The 22,918-nt window shown below is 40.0% G+C and overlaps 1 protein-coding gene across 2 annotated transcripts in view; it reads right to left on the bottom strand.

Annotated features, from left to right (window-relative positions):
- Positions 1–22,918, bottom strand: part of KIFAP3 (kinesin associated protein 3) — a 110,987-nt gene that overhangs the window by 67,365 nt on the left and 20,704 nt on the right. For both annotated transcript variants that reach the window (XM_025196770.1, XM_025196771.1), the window contains exons 9-11: positions 21,378–21,540; positions 6,713–6,813; positions 961–1,069 (exon numbers count right to left, since the gene is read on the bottom strand). In XM_025196770.1, the coding sequence (XP_025052555.1) occupies positions 961–1,069; positions 6,713–6,813; positions 21,378–21,540 (373 nt within the window). The remainder of the gene's footprint in view (positions 1–960; positions 1,070–6,712; positions 6,814–21,377; positions 21,541–22,918) is intronic.

Below are 22,918 nucleotides of genomic sequence, written 5' to 3' on the forward strand. Positions count from 1 at the left end.
TATATATATAGGGAGTACTTTATGTAGCTGAAAGCACCAACAATGGAATCAGGCCTCAGGTTACACAATGTATAAACAACTCTACAAAACGTACAAGACAAAATTAGCTCCAACACTGAAGACCAGGTAAGTGGTGAAGTATAAGAAATCCTGTTTTCACAAAAATGATCCAAGTAAGAAAGAAAAGCATGACAAAGATTAGTGGAATCTAAGGGTCTTGCTACACTTCAATTTTAGGCAGCTCCTGGAGCTCTTAACTCCTGGATTGTCCGCACATTAACATCTGAAACTAGTTTCAAGCACTCTTTAGGCAGCTTAAAGTTATGACACTGAAGCCAAGATTTCTCTCTGATGGGTTACCCATCTTATATTATACTAATGTGTTGCCACTCTAGGCTACGTTAGTATAAACACCCCACCCACCCCTCCTCTGCTGTCCCACATTGGGCACACTGCCTTCACCTGCCTTCACCAATATCTCAAGTTCCCGCTCCCTGCCCCCTCCCATACTTACTTGTGGCTGCCACCACTGTCTGTCTTGGGGGGGAGCAGGCAGAGAAGTGTTACCCTACCTGCTCAACCAGTGCCACGGCTGCTCTCTAGGCTGGGCTCAGCCTGGAGAAGAGCAGCAGGTTGGCAGCGGCAGGGACTGGGCAGTCAGATTAACTCTTCCCTGCCTGCTCTCTCAAGAAGACAGTGCAGGCAGCCACAATAAGCTGGGTACCGGGGAGTCCCAGGGACAGGGGAATTCTTACCTTTCAGTCTTCCAGGACACTGCTGACCTACACAAGACTGCTCTAAACTCAAGCTAGCACAGAGTAATGTGTAACAAAGCCACAGGTTGGAGAAAAAACATAAAATTTTCTGTAAAGTAAGAAAAGATCTTTTAAGAATGGGTCTAATTCTGAAAAGGTATTGTGTAAAAGTAGCACTGGGGAATTTCTAATCCAAGATACTTACCTTCACAGATTAGCTGCACATTTCTCTTATTAGCAGCAAGGTTAATGCAGAAGGAAATGAGCTCCAGGTCAACACGTTCATCAGGGCACTCAAAGAGCATCTTCATTAACTAAAGACACACAAACACACACAAGTCATTACATTTTCCAAAGCATAAGAAAAAGAGAAGATCTGAAGATAGTTATACTCTTTACATTTGTTTACAAGTTAATCTCCATTATAAATCATCATGAATACTAAGATAGCATTTGAAGATAGCGAGGGTTAAAAATTGTTAAAGAACTGCAATCATCTGTCACTTTTTCTAAAAGAATTGGATTTGGTTTGGTAAAATGTGAGTGAGAGAAGACATATTGATTGTGAGTGGTTAAACTGCCACAAGTATTTTAATATGGTCCTTATGTATTAAATGTATTATTCTTGGTGGGGAAGAGACTATAAAGGTGCTACAAATAATTGGTTTACTATATTCCACTTTTGCTGCTTTAGTAGACTGAGTGTACTCAGTACTTATCCATAAATTAACACCAGTCTACTGGCTGTGATGAGTTCTTTGCACTTTCTAAGCTAAGGGACAACAACCTTATGGTCCTCAGGCCAAATCTGGCCTACAAGATACTGGAACCAGATTGCAGTGGCACTTAGTGGAAGGGACACCTAAGCCCTGAGCCATTATTCCTCTGCTATGTGGCACTGATCCCTTCTGCAGCAACTCACAGGCTGCACTTACCTTTGACAGCATCTGCTAACCTTTACCACCGAAAATACATCTTCCCATTGCTGCTATAGAAAAATCGGTGACACCTGTAGTACCTGCTACTGAATTCCCCCCAAATGCCTACAGCTTGCCACTAATCTAAATAATCTGTTCCTGTCTTCACTACTCCATCATAGCTCACATACCCACTCTAATTTTTGCCCACTTACAGCAAACAATCTAGTACATGAAAACCATCCATATCAAAATACCAGTCTGTGTTTTCATCTCTGCCAATACCCTTAGAGCACCACATAAGGGAGCGTCAAATCAAGCCCAGGCTTGTAGTGCACTGGTTGATTATTCAATTGAGTCCTGAGAAAAATCAAGCTACTTAGTTTGTGAGGCCTGTTAGGATCATAACACAAAGTAGCTCAACTACAAGGCTGGAATTACCTTAAAAATGTTGATCTTCAATAGGAAAGAGACAGAATGTAATAACAGGACATCACTATGACAGGGATGGGACAACAAAAGAAAACACTAACCATTGTAACAAGCCAACTAGCTGCATCTTTGCTGAGTACTCCTTACAAGCATATATATGGCATATTGAATGATTATGAATTAAGCATAAGATGGAGTGGGGAGCTACCTACATATATTCAGAGAAAGAACAACAGCTGAGAGGCAACTGTACCATAGACACGTGAGGAAGTTTGCCAAAAGTATTTTCATGCAGTGATTTAAAATTTGACAAAAGTATTATTTTCATGCAGTGATTTAAAATGTTTACCCATTGCCAGATATCAGGTTGTCATTGCAAAGGGACTGCCAAATAAATAAAAACATATCTAGGTCATAGAGCAATGATTTTTTTTTTTTTTGCAGGGAACTTTCACAGGTTGATTTAAAAGCTAACACTGATTTCCTCCTAATCATATTTCCCTAGTTAGTTTTAAGAGCTTCTTATAAAAATCTTTATTAAATGTATAAGCCTGTTATTTATTATGAACATAAATTAATCAGCATAAGACTGGCAATAGAACAAATGGGTGAAATTCTCCCCTAGAAATTCTCATGACAGGAAACTTTAAATTAAAAAGTTCTTCAAATTATGTGTGTGTTAAAAAGAAACATTTGCATAGCACACTTGATGCAAAAATCTATGTAAACTGAGTGCTTTACATAACAGGATTACATTGTTCATTACCAAGCAACTTTTCTTTAAAAAGGAAAAAACCCCTTCCAGTTTCAATTAAACCAGTTCAAATTTTAAACTAATAGTTTTGTATGAGTTCCATGTTTCCCATTATGTCTTCATTTAATTTGATTGCTCCTCGTGCCACTTCAAAAGGAAGAGTAATTGCTGCCAAATAGGAAATATTAAAATTAAATTTGTTCTGCTTTTACTATGTCCATTGTCATCTTTTACTGATTTAACAGGAAGGCAGTAAAAAGGCTGCAGCATGTGCCATGAAGAGGCAGTAGTGTTCAATCAGACAAGTCCCATATTGAGTATCAGATACCACAGACCCAGGACTGAAATCACTGTGTCTAGACTCTCTGGCACCTGACTTCACTTATTTACCAGTGACCAGAGGCCAACCCCCACAGCTCTCTGTTCACATACACCTCTGTCCAACCCCCTCCCCAACCTCAGCTCTAACATCTTTGAATGATTATGCCAGAGCTGCATGCCTCAGGAATCTCTTCTGAGCCACTACTCCCTAACTCTGCTGTTTGAAGTGATGCTCTGGTTTCTGAACTTCAGCAGATAATGGCGGACAGGAGCAAAAGGTGCTGTCAAGAGAGGATGTTTACCAGCATTAAGCTAAAAAGAAGCCTGCAGATCAAAGACGAGCCAAACGGAACAATTGTGGTGGAAAACATGTGGGTCGCTGCGGAGATCTTTATACACTGCTTTGTGGTAAAATATTAAATATCACCATGACATCACTGCCTAACCATGCCTTTTGATTGGCCAGGTTATTACCAATAAATGCTTTTATAAGCATCTGGATGGCATTTGCACCTATTTAAACAAAGCACGCATTGCTGAGGTCTAAACAAGAATCAACTGTTAATACTTGCTTTTAACTGTTACTAGAGTAGCACCCATTAACTCCTGGAATACACAAGGATGTTTACCTGGGATAATGCAGCCCCTTTCAGATCATGTTCAAAGGAAGGATACTGACTCATGCAATTGGTCTGCAAGCACGACATAGCCAGGTTCCCAACTCACTGCACATGCCAGATGTACCAGCCAGGACTGCAGACATGGAATTTGTCTGGCTGAGGACAGAAGAGACTGGCAACACCTTTTCTATTCAGTCACTAACCTTCCCTACCCACTGTCCCTATGGGTCACTACAGCAGCCCATTTTACCTGGTATTTAGCTTACATTGCTTCTGCTATTTACCCAGACCTATGGAATAGCACATTGTCCCCCAAAACTTGTCTAACTTCTCTCTCACTTATATAGTTAAGCCAATAAAAATTACCAAACAGAACTTGCTTCTTGCATATTCCCTGGACCATTACAGCTGCACAATATTGCAACCCTTCTGCAAAGGGCAATTCAACACAAGCATTTTTCAAGTGGCTGCAGTTTAACTGCAATGAAAGGCAGCACATTTTTTTAATGGAAGCATAGGTGAAGAATGATCCAGATCTATTTCAAATCCTTATGGAAATGAGGTGGAATATTAATGCAGCAATAAACTACAGCAGGGTGAATGCTGTTGTGGTACCATCCTTCTGTTTATGAAATAGCTATCCGAGAAGCATGCCAACAGCCCTCCAACACAATGGAAAATGCCCTATTATTAGTGAAGAATCGCGCTTTCATTTTGTATAAAAACCACAGTTAAAAACAATTTAGTGCGGAAGAGGGGACAGGGGAGGGGTGGAGGACATGGATTTCCATTAGGAAAAAAAAAGTATTTATTAGAAGGATAAATAACTATTACTATTATTTTCTAACATTTTAATTCCCACAACTGTTTAGCAGCTTTCTCTTTCCTCCTCTTCCCCAAATGCTTGGATGTTCCTTCTAGTAGCAGTCTAAGATGGAGTTTGAGCCAGTTACAGTTCACTTTCCACAATACTCATATTTGGACCCTAGGACATTTTCAACTTTATGATTTTTCTCAAATAGAAAAGTGAGGAAAGGGAAGTGCCATTAGACCTCTTCTGTGTAAACATTCCGCATGCCCCTTTTTGGGTAGTTGCCTCGAGCCTAGATATTTGGAGCTTCTCTCAGCCCCTTTTTTAACTGCATGCATTCTCCTTTTATTGTCTGACTGCACCTGGGCTTGGACCCCAATTGACTATTTGAGCCATGTGGGTTGCTGCTGGATCTTAATATGTCTAACTCCTTCTTTGGTGTGCAAGGCCTATAAACCTCTTCACAATAGGTCACGAAGGCTTTTGAAAGGACATTCCCTCATCATTATCACCCCAGAGCTCTGTCTCTGACCTTTGTATTGCTTATTAACTTTACTTGTGACCTGCTGTCAATATGTACATGCATGTGCATCTAAACTAACTGGCTAATCAAAATATATGTTTTGATGACCAGGGTCTCCAGACATAGTCTGATGAAGTACTTAAATAAGAGAGGTAAACATTCATAATGGTCTCAGACTTCCTTAAAATTAGTAGGCATTACAGGCCTGATCTGATGCCCGATGAAGTCAATGGGCGTCTTACTATTTACTTCACTGGGCTTTGGATCAAACCTTATAAGCATTACTTTGAACAGCCAATGCCTATCAGAACAAGGATATCATTTAAATGCTCAGAGTGTGACATTATTGAATTTCCATGATTCTTTACATTTGGCACTGGAGACTCTAGAACAATGCCAATATTTCCTGTAAGTACATAACAACTGAGCCCCAAACCACAAAGCAAGACCTCTGGCTTGGCAGGCAAAAATTCAGAAAGAGGTCCCTTTTATCACCCAGGCTTCCTAACATAAAATTCTATCTTGTGGCAAAAACAATCAGCAGGATGTCGACAAGAGTATTTTGTAATATACACTAGCTATTCCCATTAGATCTTACTCTTCCTCTCCATCCCCTGTTCTCCTCCTTCCCAATTTGGAAAAACATAACAATTTTTGTTATGAAATAATGACTAGAAATGTTCTTAAAACTTTCCGTGGCAACTTCCCATCCTGGATATGTTTGATGTTAAAAACATGTTTGGCAGGAATGAAAATGCTGTGGTGCAATTCTGAAAAAGCTACTGGAGGGCTTCTTATACTTGTGTATTATAGGCTCTGGTCTCAACTCTAGCCTCAATAACTGCCCAGAATAAACAGTTTATATAGCTGTTTAAGAGCACCAATAACTTATTTTTAAACAAAAAATTGTTTTTATTGATTATTGTGCCCAAGTTGAGCTGCAAGGCGAGACAGCAAGAGGTGTAAGACTAGTCTTTAGCCTATAAAGTTCAGTAAACAAGGGTTTATTTCCCTACTATACAATTTTTGCCTTTTCCTTATGCTGCATGACTTCAATCAGAATAGGAATTGTCAGTCCATGTAGTGGTGCAGCATTTGCTTGGCTGATATCCATTTCATATCCTATAATGCAGTAGACACTGACATTTTGATTCTAAATGGAATTGGAAAGGAACACCTGTTATACCTACAGAAGCGAAATTCTCCAAGAGACATGCCAGAAATATACAGGGAACCCATTTTAATCTCCTTTCACCATTGCAGTCTTCTGCTGGGCATTCATCTGGTTGTCATACCACCAAGAAAGTGATGCGTCTCATTTGTCAGACACTGGTAGAAAAAGATCTGCTGACCTTTTCCTTTTATGGAGGATTGCTTAAAGTTAGCAAGTATAGTGAAGTCATCTTATTAATTAAGAGCTGTTAATTTGCTTAGGTAGAATCACTTGTTCCCATTACCACCTGCAGGTGTCACCACAAGCTAGAGGGAAGGGAACAAATGTTATGTTTAGTTGAGGGGGAGGGAGTGGAAAAGAGGGGGAGAATGCATCTGTAAATGCATCACCAAGAAAAACACATACCTGTGGTATACAGTCTGTGTATGCAAACATTGATTTAAAGCGATCATCCATACTTATGTGATACAGAATACACATTGCTACTTGCTTGTAGCTCTCATTTGCTAGAAAAAAAGACACAAAACTCAGTGTTAACAACAAAAACTTAACTTTTTAGTTACTGTATATTCCTGTTAATTCAGGATTTCAAATCCAATTCTTTAAGATTATAAGAAACATAGCTTTTAAATTCTACATCACTAAAACAGTTTTTCTTAAACAAGAAAAGAGTGAGAGATTTTAGCAAAAGGTTCTGGGCTATCATTCTGAGAATCAAAGACTTTACCCCCAGAACACTGACAGGCTGGGCACAGGCAGTTCCAGTTTCCCCAAAGCAACCATCTGGAAATTAATGCTTCCCCATCCGTTGCAGGGTTCTACTCTCTAGTACTGAAAAGGGAATTCAGTCTCACTCCAAAACTTACCCTTTGTAGAAATTGCCAGCTAGGAAATCAATAGTGTCTATTGCACTGTTGGTTATAAATAGACATCTGGCTAATATAATTAACTAGTTTAACAAAAATAATATTAAGAGTCTACCGGGGCAAAATATTCTCCTGAGGTTCCTTCCAGCCCTATATTTCCATAGTTCTTCGCTTTTTGACAATAGGTGAGATTAATGCACTTCTCTGGACACTGTTATGCGCCAGATCAGGATAGAGGTCACCAAATCAACACTTACTCACAGTTACTCCACACAATAGTAGTGATACCATAGTTTGCACCCATATTTAAATTGGAAATAGTGAGATGCTGGCAAAACACTAACACTTTGAGGCAGCCATCACTGATCAATTCCTCCTCATAAAGATCACAGAAAGTGGCAGTTTCTCTATGAAATCAGACTATTGTGCCTCAGTTTAATATAAGCCCTAAGCAGACATACTTATTTTTGCTGTTGCTTCCCAATGTTCATTTACCTAAAGAACATGGAACACTTTCAGGGATTGGCATTACAAACCAGCATAGGTTCAATGCTATACTTTAGTCTAATGCTTGATGCACAGATAAGCCAGCTGTCTTTGGTCTGAATGGCTTTGACTCTTTAAAATGGATACTGTGAGTAGTGGATCTTAAGGTCTTATTAGGACCTTAAAAGACTGAGCTGAGCAAGGGCATCCTGTGTTATATTATTTTCATTTGATTGTTGCCAAATTAAACTCTGAGTCAACCATTATTTCAGACCTTGGCTGCAAAAAGTCCCAAACCCACAATGAACCAAGGCAAAGAAGAGCTCTATTCTTAAGTATGGGAGCCATAAAGGAATAGGGTGCGGTACCTTTTCTACTATTTTAGACCACAGCCTGAGGCTACATATGCAAATCCAGTCACTGCTAAAGACTTCCTTATGAGTTGTACAGTAGGCATCAATTATTCCCCTAGCTAGGAAAAAAAATCTGCCAACAATTTGTGCGTAAAAAAAAAAAAAAAAATCACCAAAGTTTGGTAATGTGCCAATATTATGCCTTGCAAAGACTGGTAGTTTTGAGAATCGGGCACTTAATGACTGAAGGTGGATTAGCCAAATTGCCTAAAGCAGTAAAGGCAGGCATGGAAAATAATGGCCTAGTTATTGTGGATTTCTTCAGTATTTATGGCAATAAACATGAATCATGATGAACTCATTGGATATTAAATGTGGAGGTCATAAGTACTTTGATAGGATTTCCACAAGAATTTACCATTAATTAACCAAATCATTATTTGAAAGCGTTACTAAATTATCCTTAGTACTTATACAACCATTCCAGAGAAATTGGTCATTCCCAGCTGAGGGCAGTTAATGCCTTAACAAACCAGTCATTAACTACAGTAACTGATTTTGTGGGAATTATTGCCGTTATAAAATATACTCAACAGTTTATAGAAACAATCTTTTTTTTTTTTTTTTTTAATTTGCAGCTGTAGTTCAGCTGGAACAGCTGGCGTGGAAAAACTTTAAGTCCTTTGGGCTGTTTTCACAACCAGTTTTCTGCAAATTAGAATGGGAAATAAATGCATGATGGGATCCGTGTTCGAAAATGGCTTCAGACTTTTAGGCTTCAAGCATAAGCAAGAATTCATGCCCTGGTACTTATGGACTAAAGCCTGAATTCCTTAACAAGTTCTTATGAAAGCTAAGTACCCATTGGCTTCAGTGGCAACTGTTCCTAAACAAGGATCATGCTAAAACAGTGAAGTAATTTCAGGATCTGGCCCTGTACTTTAGCTAAGTTTGTGACCTTATGATTAAGGTTCTCCATTAGCTCTGCAATGAAGAAAAAAAAATTGTGCCCAGAGTAGAGCTAGAAAGTGAACATGAATTTCAGTAGCAGATTCAGCTTTATAAATGTAATACAGAGCACGAATAAAAAGTTATGGACTGAATTATCCAAATGGAATGGCATCAGTAATTCAAGTAGCCCTCGTCTCTAATGCAATCAACAATGTCACCACTTAAAGTGAAATATATTCAGCACACCCCATGTGCAAAACATTAAATACTCTATGATGAAAAAAATGAACAACTCAAAGCAAACTCTCAAATACATATTAAATGACATAACAATTCTAAATTAAAGCTTCAAGCCCAAAACTATCAAAAGCCCAAAGATTTAAGTGATACAGTAACATTAGGGAAATTAAAACAAGGATTCTAGTAGGGCAAAAATTTAAAGGTGGCCACCTATCCATGCATTATCTTGTACGACTAAACTGGTATCCCTTATTTAAGACTGCAACATATTTGAGGTTATTCTATTAAAGCCCATCCCTGTGTCGTAATTAGCAATGATCCTAGAATTATACAAAAAGGGGCTAGATAAAAAGTAAAAAAATCCCAGTAAGAAGTTATGTTATTTTACCAACTCTGATGCAGGTTAATCAGTATATGGTTTAAATGCATGACAACTCAATTTACATAGAGTGAGCATGTCTACACCTGCATTAATGTGCCTTTTCTAATGCACATTAAAATTTAGTACCTCCAATATGAGGTACTAAATTAATGCACATTAGGCTATGCACAGTAATGCATTTGCATGCTTTTTTAGTAACGCTTAATGCACAGTAGATTATTTTACTGCACATTAGTGTAATGTCACAATTTTTTACATGACACTAATGTGCAGTAAAAGTCTACTGCACATTAAAATCCGTATGTAGATGCATCCAGTATGTACCAATCTGATTAAACTTTTTTAAGAAAAGAAATCCTAAGAGTTTGCACCTGTTCTTCCTGAAAAAGGATTAGACTATGACAACAATATGTTAAATTGTTTATGAATTACAAGTCAGTCCGAGCTCTTATGTCACTTTAGTTACGTTGGAAGCTAGCTTCCCATTATAAATCTAATTTTAAAACCCACTCTCCTAACTTTAATCCAAAAAAGTCAATCCCTTGATATTTCATATGCTACATGTTTGTCTCTGGGTAGAATTTTTTCACAGAAACATTAATTTTCAGTTACTTATTAAATTGACAGCTTCAACCACAGACAAAAGTGGGTGTCAGCACAAAGGGAATTCTGGCTTTGGCTCCGTTGTTTACCATGAAACACACAGAATTATAAATTATACAGAAAGCAGTCATCTAGTGTCTGAAAAATATATTGCAAACATTATTAAAACTCAAAAGAAAGGAGATATAATTAAAGTCACTGTGTCAGCAATGCCTCTTGATAGAAAAAAGGTCAAAGATGTTCTCTAGCCTAGCAGCCCATTGGGATACCTATTTCTGAAGCCAACAGCACACAAGGGAGTGATGTGCCGAGCACTTCTGATTCTCCAGCCTTTCCCCTAATCCGAGGTTTGCCCTTTCTATGCAACAATCATATCTTTACCATTCAGAATTTCTCATCCATATAAATTGAATCAGACTGTGCAGGAAAAAGACAGTTACTGGCTATTCAGATTTCTCAGATCATTATAGCACACAATACACAACATTGAGCAGGGAAGTGGCTCATTAGAGACTAAAAGGAGACAAAATGCAAGATGAAGTAGAAGATACCATTACATTTTTTCCTCACCCACAGAATAAACAGGATCAAAAAGTTCTCTGGGCAAGACCAAGATGACAAACCAAAACAAGATCTGTGAAATAGACTACCGCCACTTATGAATAACTTTGTAAGCCAAAAATGGTTTCCCTCTTTGCTTAGACCCAGCTAAAGAAAATCCGGGCCTTGACATGAGCAGAGAAATTTTGTAAAGATAAACATGCCTTTAAAATTAGCATGCAGGACTTTCTTAAAAAGCCTCATTCACAAAAAGGTGACTAGAACATTATATGGAAATCCATTTCCTATTCAAGGGATCCATTACTAATCTTATAAGACTAAAAACATATTCCAAGTTAATCTCTACACAGGTACGATATAATTGAAAATACAAATTTGTGAAAGTACACACTTACATAAATCCACTTCAACATGTCCACACTATGATTTGTGATACTGGTCATTTGGATTCTTTTCATCCTTATACTCCAGCAATGTATCCCATTACTGAGACAGTTTACAGACCTTTCTGACATTATTTAATGCCCTTTGGGACTGCATTTCTTGGACTCTGATGGCTCAAAGTTTTCTGTGGCATCTGATTTTCACAGTACATAGAAATAAAATTCTGCTGCTGAACTTCTAAGTTTCACACAAGTGATGCAGTAAAGAGTCACCCCACCACCTTCCTCACTTTTTGCAGCATTATAGCTTGAAGGTTTAAAGAAGAAGGAAGTAAAGATGGGGAACAAAACTATTGGAGTGTGGACTTTTAACATAGTTAATGGAAACCTGTGCAGAAAATTACTGCTCAAGAAATTTAAATCACCTAATGAATAGACCAAAAGTGAAATAGCCAAGGGATCTACTGACAGTCTTTCGGTCTCCCAAAGAAACGTAGCCAACCGAAATGCTAAACAACAAACATTCCTTCTGATAGCTTTAAGGTGCTCGCTGCCTTGATGGCAAAAAGTTGGAAGAGAAAACCACGTGATAATATTTCAAAGGAAATAACAGCATGGGGCATTCTGTTAATAGAAAAGATCACTTGTTAACTGAGACAGGAAGATGGCCACCAGATCATGAAAAGATAATTTCTAAAATACAAAACACTTATTAAGGCTTCAATCCTTCAGATGGATAGTTCCAAAGACCTCTGTGGGACTACTCCTGCACATGAATCTAAAATCGTGTGTGCTCACAGAATAAGGGGCTAAGAAGCAAAGCCCCAGGAAATAAAGATTTTTTCCCTTATAAAATTATGCAAGTGCTTTAGCCCCCATCCTATGAAATTATAAGACTAAACAGATACTAAACTTCTACTTTAACATCAGGTCTTACCCTAAAACTATATCAGCATAGTAATTATTTCAGATGTTGGCATGATTTTTTTCCCCTTTGGATCAGTTCAAAGTCTCCAAAGAAGAAACAGAAGGGATATAGAAGGTGGGATTGTTCATCAGAACTGCTCTGGAGAAGGAAGACACTGCAGCTGCTCTTCTAGGCTTCATACAGATGTTATTCTGAGAATTTTGAGTGGTTATATGGGGTTAAAAGTGTGCCCCCCACCCCATCCTAACTCGGTGATTAGCAGCGATCCTGTTTTGTTTTATTTTTAATTTAAAAATCCATATTTTTCTGATTTAAAATAAAACTCAACAAAATCCACGATTTTCCGTGATTAAAACAAAATGCCACTCTCTCTCTCTACACATATACGTACAAGACAGAGACAGAGAGGAGGTTTTGTTTTAAATCATGGAAAAATGTGGATTTTGGGGTTTGTTTTTTAATCAGAAAATTTTGGATTTTTTTTTCATTAGAGAAAACTAGGATCCCTAGTTATTAGATAAGAGTTGGGAGCCTGAGCTAAAGTAAATCAGGGGAAGGCGAAGGGCAGGTGGGATCCACAGGGGTGTTGGGGCAGAATCAAGGGGCTAGTGGGGTCCACAGGGAGGACTTGGGGGGACTGGCAGGATTAGAGACCTTCTCCGATTCCTACAAACCCCCATTGACTTTTCCAGCACCCCCACTGTGCTCCCCTCCCCCAAATGCCACTGAACTGCCCCTGATCCTGCAAACCACTGCTTGTGTCAGTTTTACTAGCGTTCACCTGTGCTGGGAGCCCAATTGAAGTAAAGGTGGAGCAAGGGGCAGGGACTAGTGACTTGCGGGGGGACGGACTGGCAGGATCAAGGGGAGCTAGCAGCTCTGTGTGAGAAGTGGGGTTTGGTGGGATCTCTCTCCCCAGCCAGGGGCTATTTTAGCTCCCTGACTCTTCCCACCACCAAACACCCCCTCCCAGCAAACCAATACCCCATCAGTCCTGCTTGTACTTCCCGCACCCCAACTTATTTTGAGGGTTGTCTCCTTGCACCGAGGTTATTGTGTAACCTTGCACTCGGTGCAGGTTATCTCCTTGTATCAAGAACAGCTTGCAGGTATGGGAAGGCTGGCTGGTCTGCCTGTGGGTGGGAGGGCAGGGTAAGAAAAGCTCAGCCCCAGGGCTGGGGCCAGCAGCTGGGCTTTCCCAGTCCCAAGGCTGTACTTGTAAAGTGGACAGAAGTTCAGTTAGATCAGTCTGACTGTACCCAATCTAACTCAGTGAACCTCAGAAGTACAGTTAAATTAGATCGGGTTAGCCATTTTTTGACTGATCTAACCTCCCTGGAACTTCTGTATAGCTTGCACTTAGATTGCCCTAACTAGGGATCTAAGTGTAAGGGTCCATATGTGGGCAAACTAAGTTAGATCAGGTGGCCATTTTTAACACAGTCTAACCTCCCCTAAACCTTCCTAAATGTCTGTCCCCATCCCTACACTTGAGCAAGGGGAATGAGGAACTCTATAGGAGAAATCAGAGAAAATTTGTTTAGCCAGGTCTTAAAAACCTCCAAGGAATGAGATTCTACAATTTCTTTGGGTAACATGTTCCAGTGTTTTACTACCCTCCTAGCGAGAAAGTTTTTCCTAATATCTAACCTAAACTTCCCTTGCTGCAACCTGAGACCATTGCTCCTTGTTCTGTCATCTGCCACTGAAAATCATAGACTTCTCTCTAGTCTAGAGTTTAGATGCTTTCTTCCAAAATATCCTTAAAAATTTGAATGCATGAGAGTTTCCCAGCTCACCCACCCTTGGCCTTTCCAGTTCAGGGCTTTCTTCTTTCTCCTCCACACTTTTCTCCATTTGGTTGTATGAGGTTACTAGGAGGCAATTGCTGCATCCACATGTCTTATAAGGTATGTCTAAACTGAAGTGGTTACACTGTGGAAAAGCACAGCTGAGCTCAAGGAAGTGCTTCTCTGTACTATAATTTGGAAAAGGCATGCCTCTCATGCAGACCCTCCCTCTGTAGACTTCTTTAGGTTAGGAGGAGCATTAGCAGCAAAAAGTTCCCTTGCCTTTTCTCCATCAAGACTGAAATTTAATGTTCCCCCTTTGTAATGTGTTTTGGCATCCAAGTTATTTCATCTAAAGTTTAAAATGTCACCATTTCAGGCAGCACCACTCATGATTCATCATGGATATTTTTAACTTGCTTTTGTGACACATGTAGCAATACTTACAAAATAATTCAATTACCCATGCAATAATAAAATGTTATAACTTCCATGCTAGAAATATTACTAATAGCTACAGGTTGGAAGAACACCTTTGGTCATATTCTGTTCCATGTATTAGGCATGTAAATGGAGTTAGGTGCCTAGAGCAATTCTGTTCCTCTCTAGTAGAGTCCCTGAAAAACAGATAATGCAAAAAGCGGGTGAGTGTGCCTCCTCCCAGCTGCTTTTTATAACTTAATCATTAGGGTAAGATGCCAGTGTGTCATAAAAGTCAATGCATTCATGGATTTTCAAGGACTTTAAAAGTTTGGAACAGAATTACAATTAGGCACCTAATTCCATGTAGCTATCTAATAGGTGGAATAGAATCTGACCCTGGACATACTACTTCTAACAGCATTAACTTAAAAGAATCATATAAAGTGACAGACAGTATAGGCTCCAAAGAGGAACTGGTTTTGATTACTGTAAACAAGCACAAAAAAGAGATTACTGTGCTATGAAAAGAGCTGAATTAACGCTTTCCTGACAATTCATTACATTTATAATAAACAAGCAGTGAGGGCTTGGTGAAGAGCTTTATCGGGGTTTTGTTTTGTTTTTTAATGAACTCAGGGGATTTAAATTCCTTCCTCCAATGCCATAAATTATTAATTTGATTTCAAAGCCTCCGTTTTGATCATTTATACACAAATAAAATCAGAAACAAATATTAAAAATTTATGCTGGACTGTGGCATATTTATATTTATGGGTCCATATGTGGATCCATATTTACATATCCAATTAAACAGCCTAATTTTAGATGTGCTTAGCACCCAATACCCTGCTAAAGTCTCCTGGAGATGCTGGCCTCTCAGAAGTATTTAAAGTTAGGCTAGTTATTTAGATGTCTAACTAACAAGTGGAAAGTCTAACTTTGGCCAGGCTTGCAAAGCTAAGTGCCTATTCTCACTGCAAATGATAAAACACCCACAACTGAAATAAATCCTTTAATAATTACTGTTTTCCAACAGACTGGTCTCTTTACTTGAATGATTACTTAATGTGGTTCAGTCAGCTTCTACCATAAAGAAAGAGAGACACCCCAGGCAATATTCACACACTGAGTATTGGAACCAGCTGCTGCCGAGCCACCGTAGAAAAAAGGTTTCTCAACTTAATTGGGAAAACAGGAGGAAGCATAAATTTTACTGCCATTAATAACTTCAAGCAATCCTGATATGACTTTACCTCACCCTGACAGCTGGACATGTGCTTTTTGTTAGGGTCTTTACCACATCTGACCCCTATTGTTAGCTCACTTGATCAGGTAGGAAAATATATGTTTCTTTATAGGATAAATGAAACCTATTAACATTGGAAAAACACTGCAGTAGCCTATAGGAAGCTCCTTTCTCAAACAGATGTTTGAAGCTCCATACTAAGGTTCATTACAAATAGGCCAAGCCAACCAATAAAGGGAAAAAAATATGTTAAGCCTCTTTTAAAAGAGACCTTCATAAAAGCAATAGAATGCTTAAAGAACCCTTCCCCCTCTGTTAATTAGAGAACAAGCTTAGTGTACAACTCAGCAGAGTTGTGTATGGTACTGAGAGCTGATCACCAGAGAGACAAAACAGGACTTCTTGTTCTTTGTTTTGCAGTGCAAGTTTCAGGAAAGGTTGGATAAAGCAAGATACTTGCCAAATGTTGCCAAGAAAACCAATGAGGATGGGCAAAGGATGAAAAACTTGACTGGTATGAAAGTTGTAGCCTTATGTGAACAGCTTAGGCCATCTCCAGCTCATTAAGTAAAAAACAAAACAAAACAGATTATGACCTATGAAAGAGGTCATGCCTTTAATGTACTTTTGGGAGTACCTCCAAAAGTAATGTGAATGTTTATAGTTAATGTTCATGCAAGGTGCCCAGAACTTTCATTTCTAGAACACAGGTATGTAACCAAAGGATCGCATTATCTACATGCAAAACAAACCTTACTGCCAATTTGAACTGATCATCTCACTGTATCCATTAAAATCATCTCTGGCTGCAATGGAACTTTAGACCCAGTGAGTGAACATTGTCTTATTCACATGGATACATGTTTGGAGATGCTAGCACAAGATTATGAGCATTTCAATTTCTTTCAGGATGGAAACACATAAAGCTATGTGATAGGCTTTACATGTGCAAAGAATCCAGAATTCAACATTCTTAGCATAGTTAAGGCTGATTAACTTCAGTAACCAGAAAAGGCTCAAAGGGTATTTATACACATACCTTTTCATGCTGTGACACGCCAGAGATCCAGTACATCACAGCAGACTCGATTAAGCATGCAAGCTGACGTGTACAGCGCTGTGTCGCATGCATTTGACAAACATCAAAATGTGCACTGATGTGCAAAAAACGGCAGCCGGTGCACTTTTGAACTAAAACACTTTTGATGCGTTTTAGTTCAAAAGCAAACTGCCGCCATTTTCTGCGTGCTGTCGTACATTTCACCGTTTATACAAATGCATGCACCACAGCGCCGGGCACTGCAGCGCATGCATGTGTAAAAATGCCCAAAGAGTCTTGTTACTTTCACCATTGTGCTTTGTAACATGTACATGCCAGTGAAAAACAGACAAATTCAGTTTGACTGTGCTGTTGGTTGGCAGAACTATAAATGGAAGAAGGCACTGGAGCCTTTAAAAAATGGGAGGAAAACATAAATGGAAGATGAGAAAGAACAAGATTTCCTTTACTTTCTCCCTATTCCCAACCTCTTCCTAGCAGCAGCTAGGAGGATCTGGGGCAAATGGGCGGGGAGAAAGAAAACATGACCTTTCTCCATCAATATCTAATCTAGCTGCTATCCCAGGTGTAGACGGAGCTTTTGAACTGTGCTGTAAGAGGCAGGTAATGAGTAGATCTCCCAGCTCCCATAACCTAAACTGAGATCCCTCCACTCCTGCTCTCAAGCTGCTAAACGGCTCTGGAGAACACCGAGTCCTACTGACTTGCTATTTTACAAGGTCAAACTGTGCTGGTTCTCTACCCTGAGACACCTAACTCTCGTCAGCCACGCATCTAAAAGCCTTGCTTTTAATTTATTTACAATCTCATCTTCTTTCTTAAATACTTTCTATATTTAATTTGTGCTAATCTCTCAAACCCTGTGCTAAAGACTCAAAGGCATGGTAGGCACAAATGCTAAAGTTCAGCAACCCAAGCTGACAAGTTTGACCCCATGGCATTAGGAACTATTTGGTAACTTGTCAACAACTGTTAAGGTACATTAGCACTTTGGTTTACATTTGCAGCTCACCTGAAAGTGCTCTGACACGAGCAATGTGTGTTGAATGTGCAAAGTAACTGGGATAAACAGGGATATTTGGCATGTAAGTATTTAACACTAAAGATATAGGCTTCACAGAGTTCTTACTCACAAATTGCATTTAGGAGCTGTAGCTACTGTATCAAAGAAATCCTACTGAATCCTGGAAGAGCAGATAAAATAAGAGACAGTATTTCATTTAATGGTTTCAAAGCGTATATAAAAAATAATGTTAAAGAGGAACTTGATAACTACATCACATAAAACGGTGAAAAGCAGATACACACTCGATGGCCATCGGCAGGCTTCATGCTCCAACAGGATACTGGGGGTCAGTTTGTGATACTGCAGGATAATTGAGAGCAGTGGTCCAACCCTTTTTCCCCAAGAGGCTGAGTGGGTGGTGCTCAGGCTGGATTTGGTGTGTGGGCCCGATACAGTGCATGGGGTAGGCAGGGCCTGGGCCCAGTCCAGCTTTGATCTGGCCACAAGCAGGGTGGGGGGAGCGGCCCAACCCAAATCAGGTCGTGGCAGGGGGAGCGAGGGAGAATGCAATACAGCCACAAGGCAATGGCCCAGCAGGCCAAGGCCAGATGTGGCCGCAGAGGGGTGGCCCAGACCAAATCTGCACATCTAGCAATGACCTCTCCCAGCCCAACCCTTACCTGGCTGCAGGGGCAGGAAGGTGTCTCAGGCCCAATCTGGCCATGTGGCAACAACTCAGTAGGCTTGGGGGCGAAGGGCAGGGTCCCAAGCCCAATCAAGCCACACAGGGCTTGGTGTAACTTGGCATTGGGGAGAGGTGGGCATATTAAAAATTTCCCTGCAGCATGGGGGCTGAGCATTCGTGATTTAAAGCATGATAGTTACTTGTGGTTCTGGTGGCACATAGGAGCCCCAATCACAGATAAGATGCTGCACTAACACCAAACAAAAAGATAGTCCTTTTCCCAAAGTGCTTACAGTTCATATCATGTGAAGCAACAGGATTTTAATCAGATTTTTAAAAAACGATTTCTGTTCAGATCATACCCCTCAGCCTGGCTTATTGTTAAATGTCACATGACCCTTTAAATGGAACCTGCCTACTTTCCTCTCCTAGTTCTGTTTCGCAGCTGGAGAAAAGTGATATTTAACACACACAGCTGGGGTGTAGGAAGTGGAAAAAAGTTTGAAAGAAATTATTTTTAGGCATCAGTGAAGTTGTTCACTGCCAGGATCAAGGTATACAGGACTAGATTTTACGCTCATGACTACTCTCCCAGTATACATTTTCAAAATCAACTAATAGTAAACACAATGGTAAGGCAGGAAGTGGGAGAGTGGAGAAAAACAAATGAAGTGTTCCTAACACAGTTGGGACTGAAAGTTCATCCATCAAATGTCAAGTTCCATTTTCTGGGCCACATCCCCATAAAACAACTTATGTAGATGTTGCAATTAAAAGTAACAGCATTTCACAGAGCCCTTTTTCTGCCAGAGTATTTAATGAATTGTGGCCCAAATTTTCCAACATGCTCAACTCCCACTGAAAGCAAATGTAGCAGCCCCTGGATGGCAGCATCCCCAAAGACACATGGCAGGGCTTGGATAGGAAATTTCATAAGATGACAGTCAGACAAGTCTCTACACTGAGAAAATGAACCAATCCATATAGTTTACACACCGATAACAGAAGTTCACCTTTGAAGGTTCTGTAAAAAAAAAAACCTCACTTATATAGGGTGCAAACCAACCCATCTTGAGGATGACAGTCAAATCCAGCCCTGCCTAGATTTGAACCTGTCATTGCTGCAAGGAAATTATTTCAGATTTATGGCTAGAGGTCCAGACATTCCTGAGGTGGAACTGATCTAAGTTGTGTGGTTTTCTGTAAGTGGTCTTGTTTAGCCTTACCACAAGAAATCACAGAAAGTTAGGGTTGGAAGGGACCTCAGGAGTTCATCTAGTCCAACCCCCTGCTCAAAGCAGGACCATCCCCTGCAAGGTAACTAAATAATCCCAGCCAAATGGGCATAACCATCTCAAAAGTGAACAATACAATACATTCCTGGCAACCACTGATGCTTAGTATCCAAGAAGACCCCAAGTTGCAAGGCTTGGGCTTCTGACAAAGATTCTTCTGAAGACGCCATGGGATCTAATCTGTGATCCCAACAATTACACCTCCTACCAATGCCAGATGTACAAGGCAGAAGACGTGATTTTGGGATCGGGGATCAGATCCCAATTGCACCATACTTGCCAGTGTAAGGGGAGCCCAGAATCATGTTCCCAGGCGCCCCCTGCACTGGCAAAGTGCCTGACAATCAGCTGATTACTGGCTGACTCCAGGGATCACGGAGTTGGTTCAAGTTCTCATGCAGTCCCTGGAGCCAGTGAAAGGTCAGCTGATAAATCAATAGATGGGAGCATTCTGGGGTATTTTAGGCATATCTGCTACAGGCCTTAGCAACAGATGGTTGGTATATCCACTGACAAGGGACATGTATGGAGCTGGCCAAATCTGGGATTCCTGTACTACACACACATTATCCAAGGGTCATCTCAGCTGATGCTCAGGCTATCAATCCTCTTCCATGTACCTCTGTTAAGGCACCAGAAAGTTGTAACTACATAAGCAGTACTGACTGAAGGAACTGAATGAACTCGGGCCACTAACTAATATAACAGTCCATGCATCCTCTACAGCCATTAATTTAAAACTTGCAACACTGCATGAGGTAATTATCAGAACAATGAAGTCATTGCCAGTATTATCTTGTGGTATCACTTAGAGGGAAAAAAACCCCAGAATCATTAAAAAACAACTCAGTCTATGGTTCTGAGATCCGCAGGCAAATCAGAAGTAAAGGAAGTGCTATTAAAAAACATCTGATAGATTCAAGAGATACAGTATAGATACCTGGTTATTGATCATCAATACTTGATAGATGACCTCTTACCAGTACACCTTCCATATTACACCAAGACATAAAATCAAATCAACTAGAGTCCAAGAGAACCTAGAAAATGATTGGATTGGAACCGAATTGCTAGAACCTTCTCAATAAGCTAAAACTTACTGTACTGCATCCAGTTTTGGGCTCCACAATTCAAAAAGGATGTGGAGAAGCTTGAGAGAGTCCAGAAGAGAGCCACACGCATGATCAAAGGTCAGGAAAACAGAACTTACGATGACAGGCTGAGAGCTATGGGACTCTTTAGCCTGGAAAAGTGCAGGCTCAGGGGTGATCTGGTGGTCACCTATAAGTTTATTAGGGGTGTTCACCAGAATCTGGGGGAACGTCTGTTCACCAGAGTGCCCCAAGGGATAACAAGATCAAATGGTCACAAACTCTGCCCATGATCATTTCAGGCTGGACATAAGGAAGAACTTTACTGTCTGAGCCCCCAAGGGTTGGAATAGACTGCTGCTGGAGGTGGGTCAAGCACCTACTTTGAACGCCTTTAAGAGACATTTGGATGTTTATCTTGCTGGGATCCTATGACCCCTGCTGACTTCCTGCCCCTGGGGCAGCGGGCTGGGCTTGAAGATCTTCTGAGGTCCCTTCCAGCCCTACGTCTATGAAATAATCTTCACTCAAAAAGATTGAGGCATAGCAATAGTTGAAGATTTCCTGTAGCAAGCAAAGATTTTCTGATAAAAGACAAATCTAACTACTGCTTCTTTGGGAATAGCCAACACTTTATCTTTCCCTGGGAAAGTGATGTCAAAGGCTAAACAACCACATTAAAACAACTGAAAGGCTTCCACGGGGTAAAAGGGAACATTACCCAGGAGTGCAGTGAGTTTCGGAAGTAGCCCCACTTGTACCATCTTATTCCTTAAGCCAGTGTCGAATGACAGGTTTAGCAAAAGCCGGAGGGTGATATTCAGCAGGTCTTCATGTTCACACGGCACCATTTTTACCAGTTTTTCTACAATGTCCATTTCAACCTGTGTGAAAAGCATGAGAAATTACCACGTCTATACATCAGTCCAAACTCAGCTTTTCTTTGCTTTTTTTTTTTTTTTTTTTTTTTAAGGTATTCTTTTAAATGACAGCAATGTCCAGAGTTATTGGTGTCAATACGTTTCCATTCTAAGCAGCTACACTTCCCAAACATTTCAGATTTGTAGCTAAATTTTCCTCTCAACAAAAACGGGCTTTGTCTAAAGAAAGTCTGAATTAAAGTTTGGCTGCCTCTGAGGAACTGAGTAGATGGAAGGAGGAGAGTAAAAACTGAAATGGGGCTTAGAGAAGGGTTCTGCCTGAAGAGTGACTTGCAGGATCAAAAGGCTTTAAGTGAAATACAGACAATCTCAATAGCAATCTACATTAGAAGAAAGAAAGGTAGGTACCAAAATAGGACAAGAAACATACAGAGGGTATTTGAGACCTTTCCCTGACTTTCCAGCAAGTCCCTGGACAGGATTTTCTTTATGCTCTCAGTAATGGCCATTTTCTCTGCATTTGAATTTAAGTGCATTTTAAAGACAAGGTTCCTTGGGTGAATTTGATACCTTTTATTAGACCAACCCAAATAGTTGGAGAATAGTTATTAAGCAAGCTTTCGAGTTCCTTAGCCTGATGAAGGGTTTTTGAAGTTTCAGCAGTTGGTGTGTGCTGTCAATTGAGTGTGGTGAAGTGAATTCAAGTGCAATTTAATTTAAATTGTTTCCCTGAAACAAGTTGTCAAATGGAGATCTGTCTGCTTCTGGGAAAGGACACATGTAAACTCATAGGATCGCAGGGCTAGAAGGGACCTCATGAGGTCACCTAGGGAAGCCCCTTGCTCAAGAAGAGATCATTCCTGGCATAAACCATCCCAGTCAAGTGGCTGCCTAACCTAGCCTGTTCCAATTCTTAACCATGTACACAGTCAGAAAGTTCTTCTTAATCTCCAACCTAAATTTTCTCTGCAGCAGTTTGTGGCCATTGCTCCTAGTCTTGTCCCCTACAGCCATAGAAAAGTGTCTTTCTCCGTCTTCTTTATAATCACCCTTCAGATATTTAAAGATTGTTATCAAATCCACCCTCTGTTTTCTCTTCTCCAAATTAAATAATCCTAATCCTTTCAGACTTTCCTCATAAATGTGTCTCTGCACATCTTTCTTTAAGTGTGGGGCCCAAAACTGGACACAGTACTCCAGGTGAGGCCTCGCCAGTGTCAAACAAGAGTGCTTGGAAAGTTGAAAGAATCATTACATTTCTTCCTTTAATTGTATTTACAGGTAATTTTGCTCTGTTGAGGACATCGTACTCTGTGGTTCTACATGTTAATACATGTAGAATGTTTTATTGTATATTTTGTTGCATACATGTTTTGTTATG

This window comes from Alligator sinensis, unplaced genomic scaffold (assembly GCF_000455745.1).
Source record: "Alligator sinensis unplaced genomic scaffold, ASM45574v1 scaffold31_1, whole genome shotgun sequence".
Classification (NCBI taxonomy): Eukaryota; Metazoa; Chordata; order Crocodylia; family Alligatoridae; genus Alligator; species Alligator sinensis.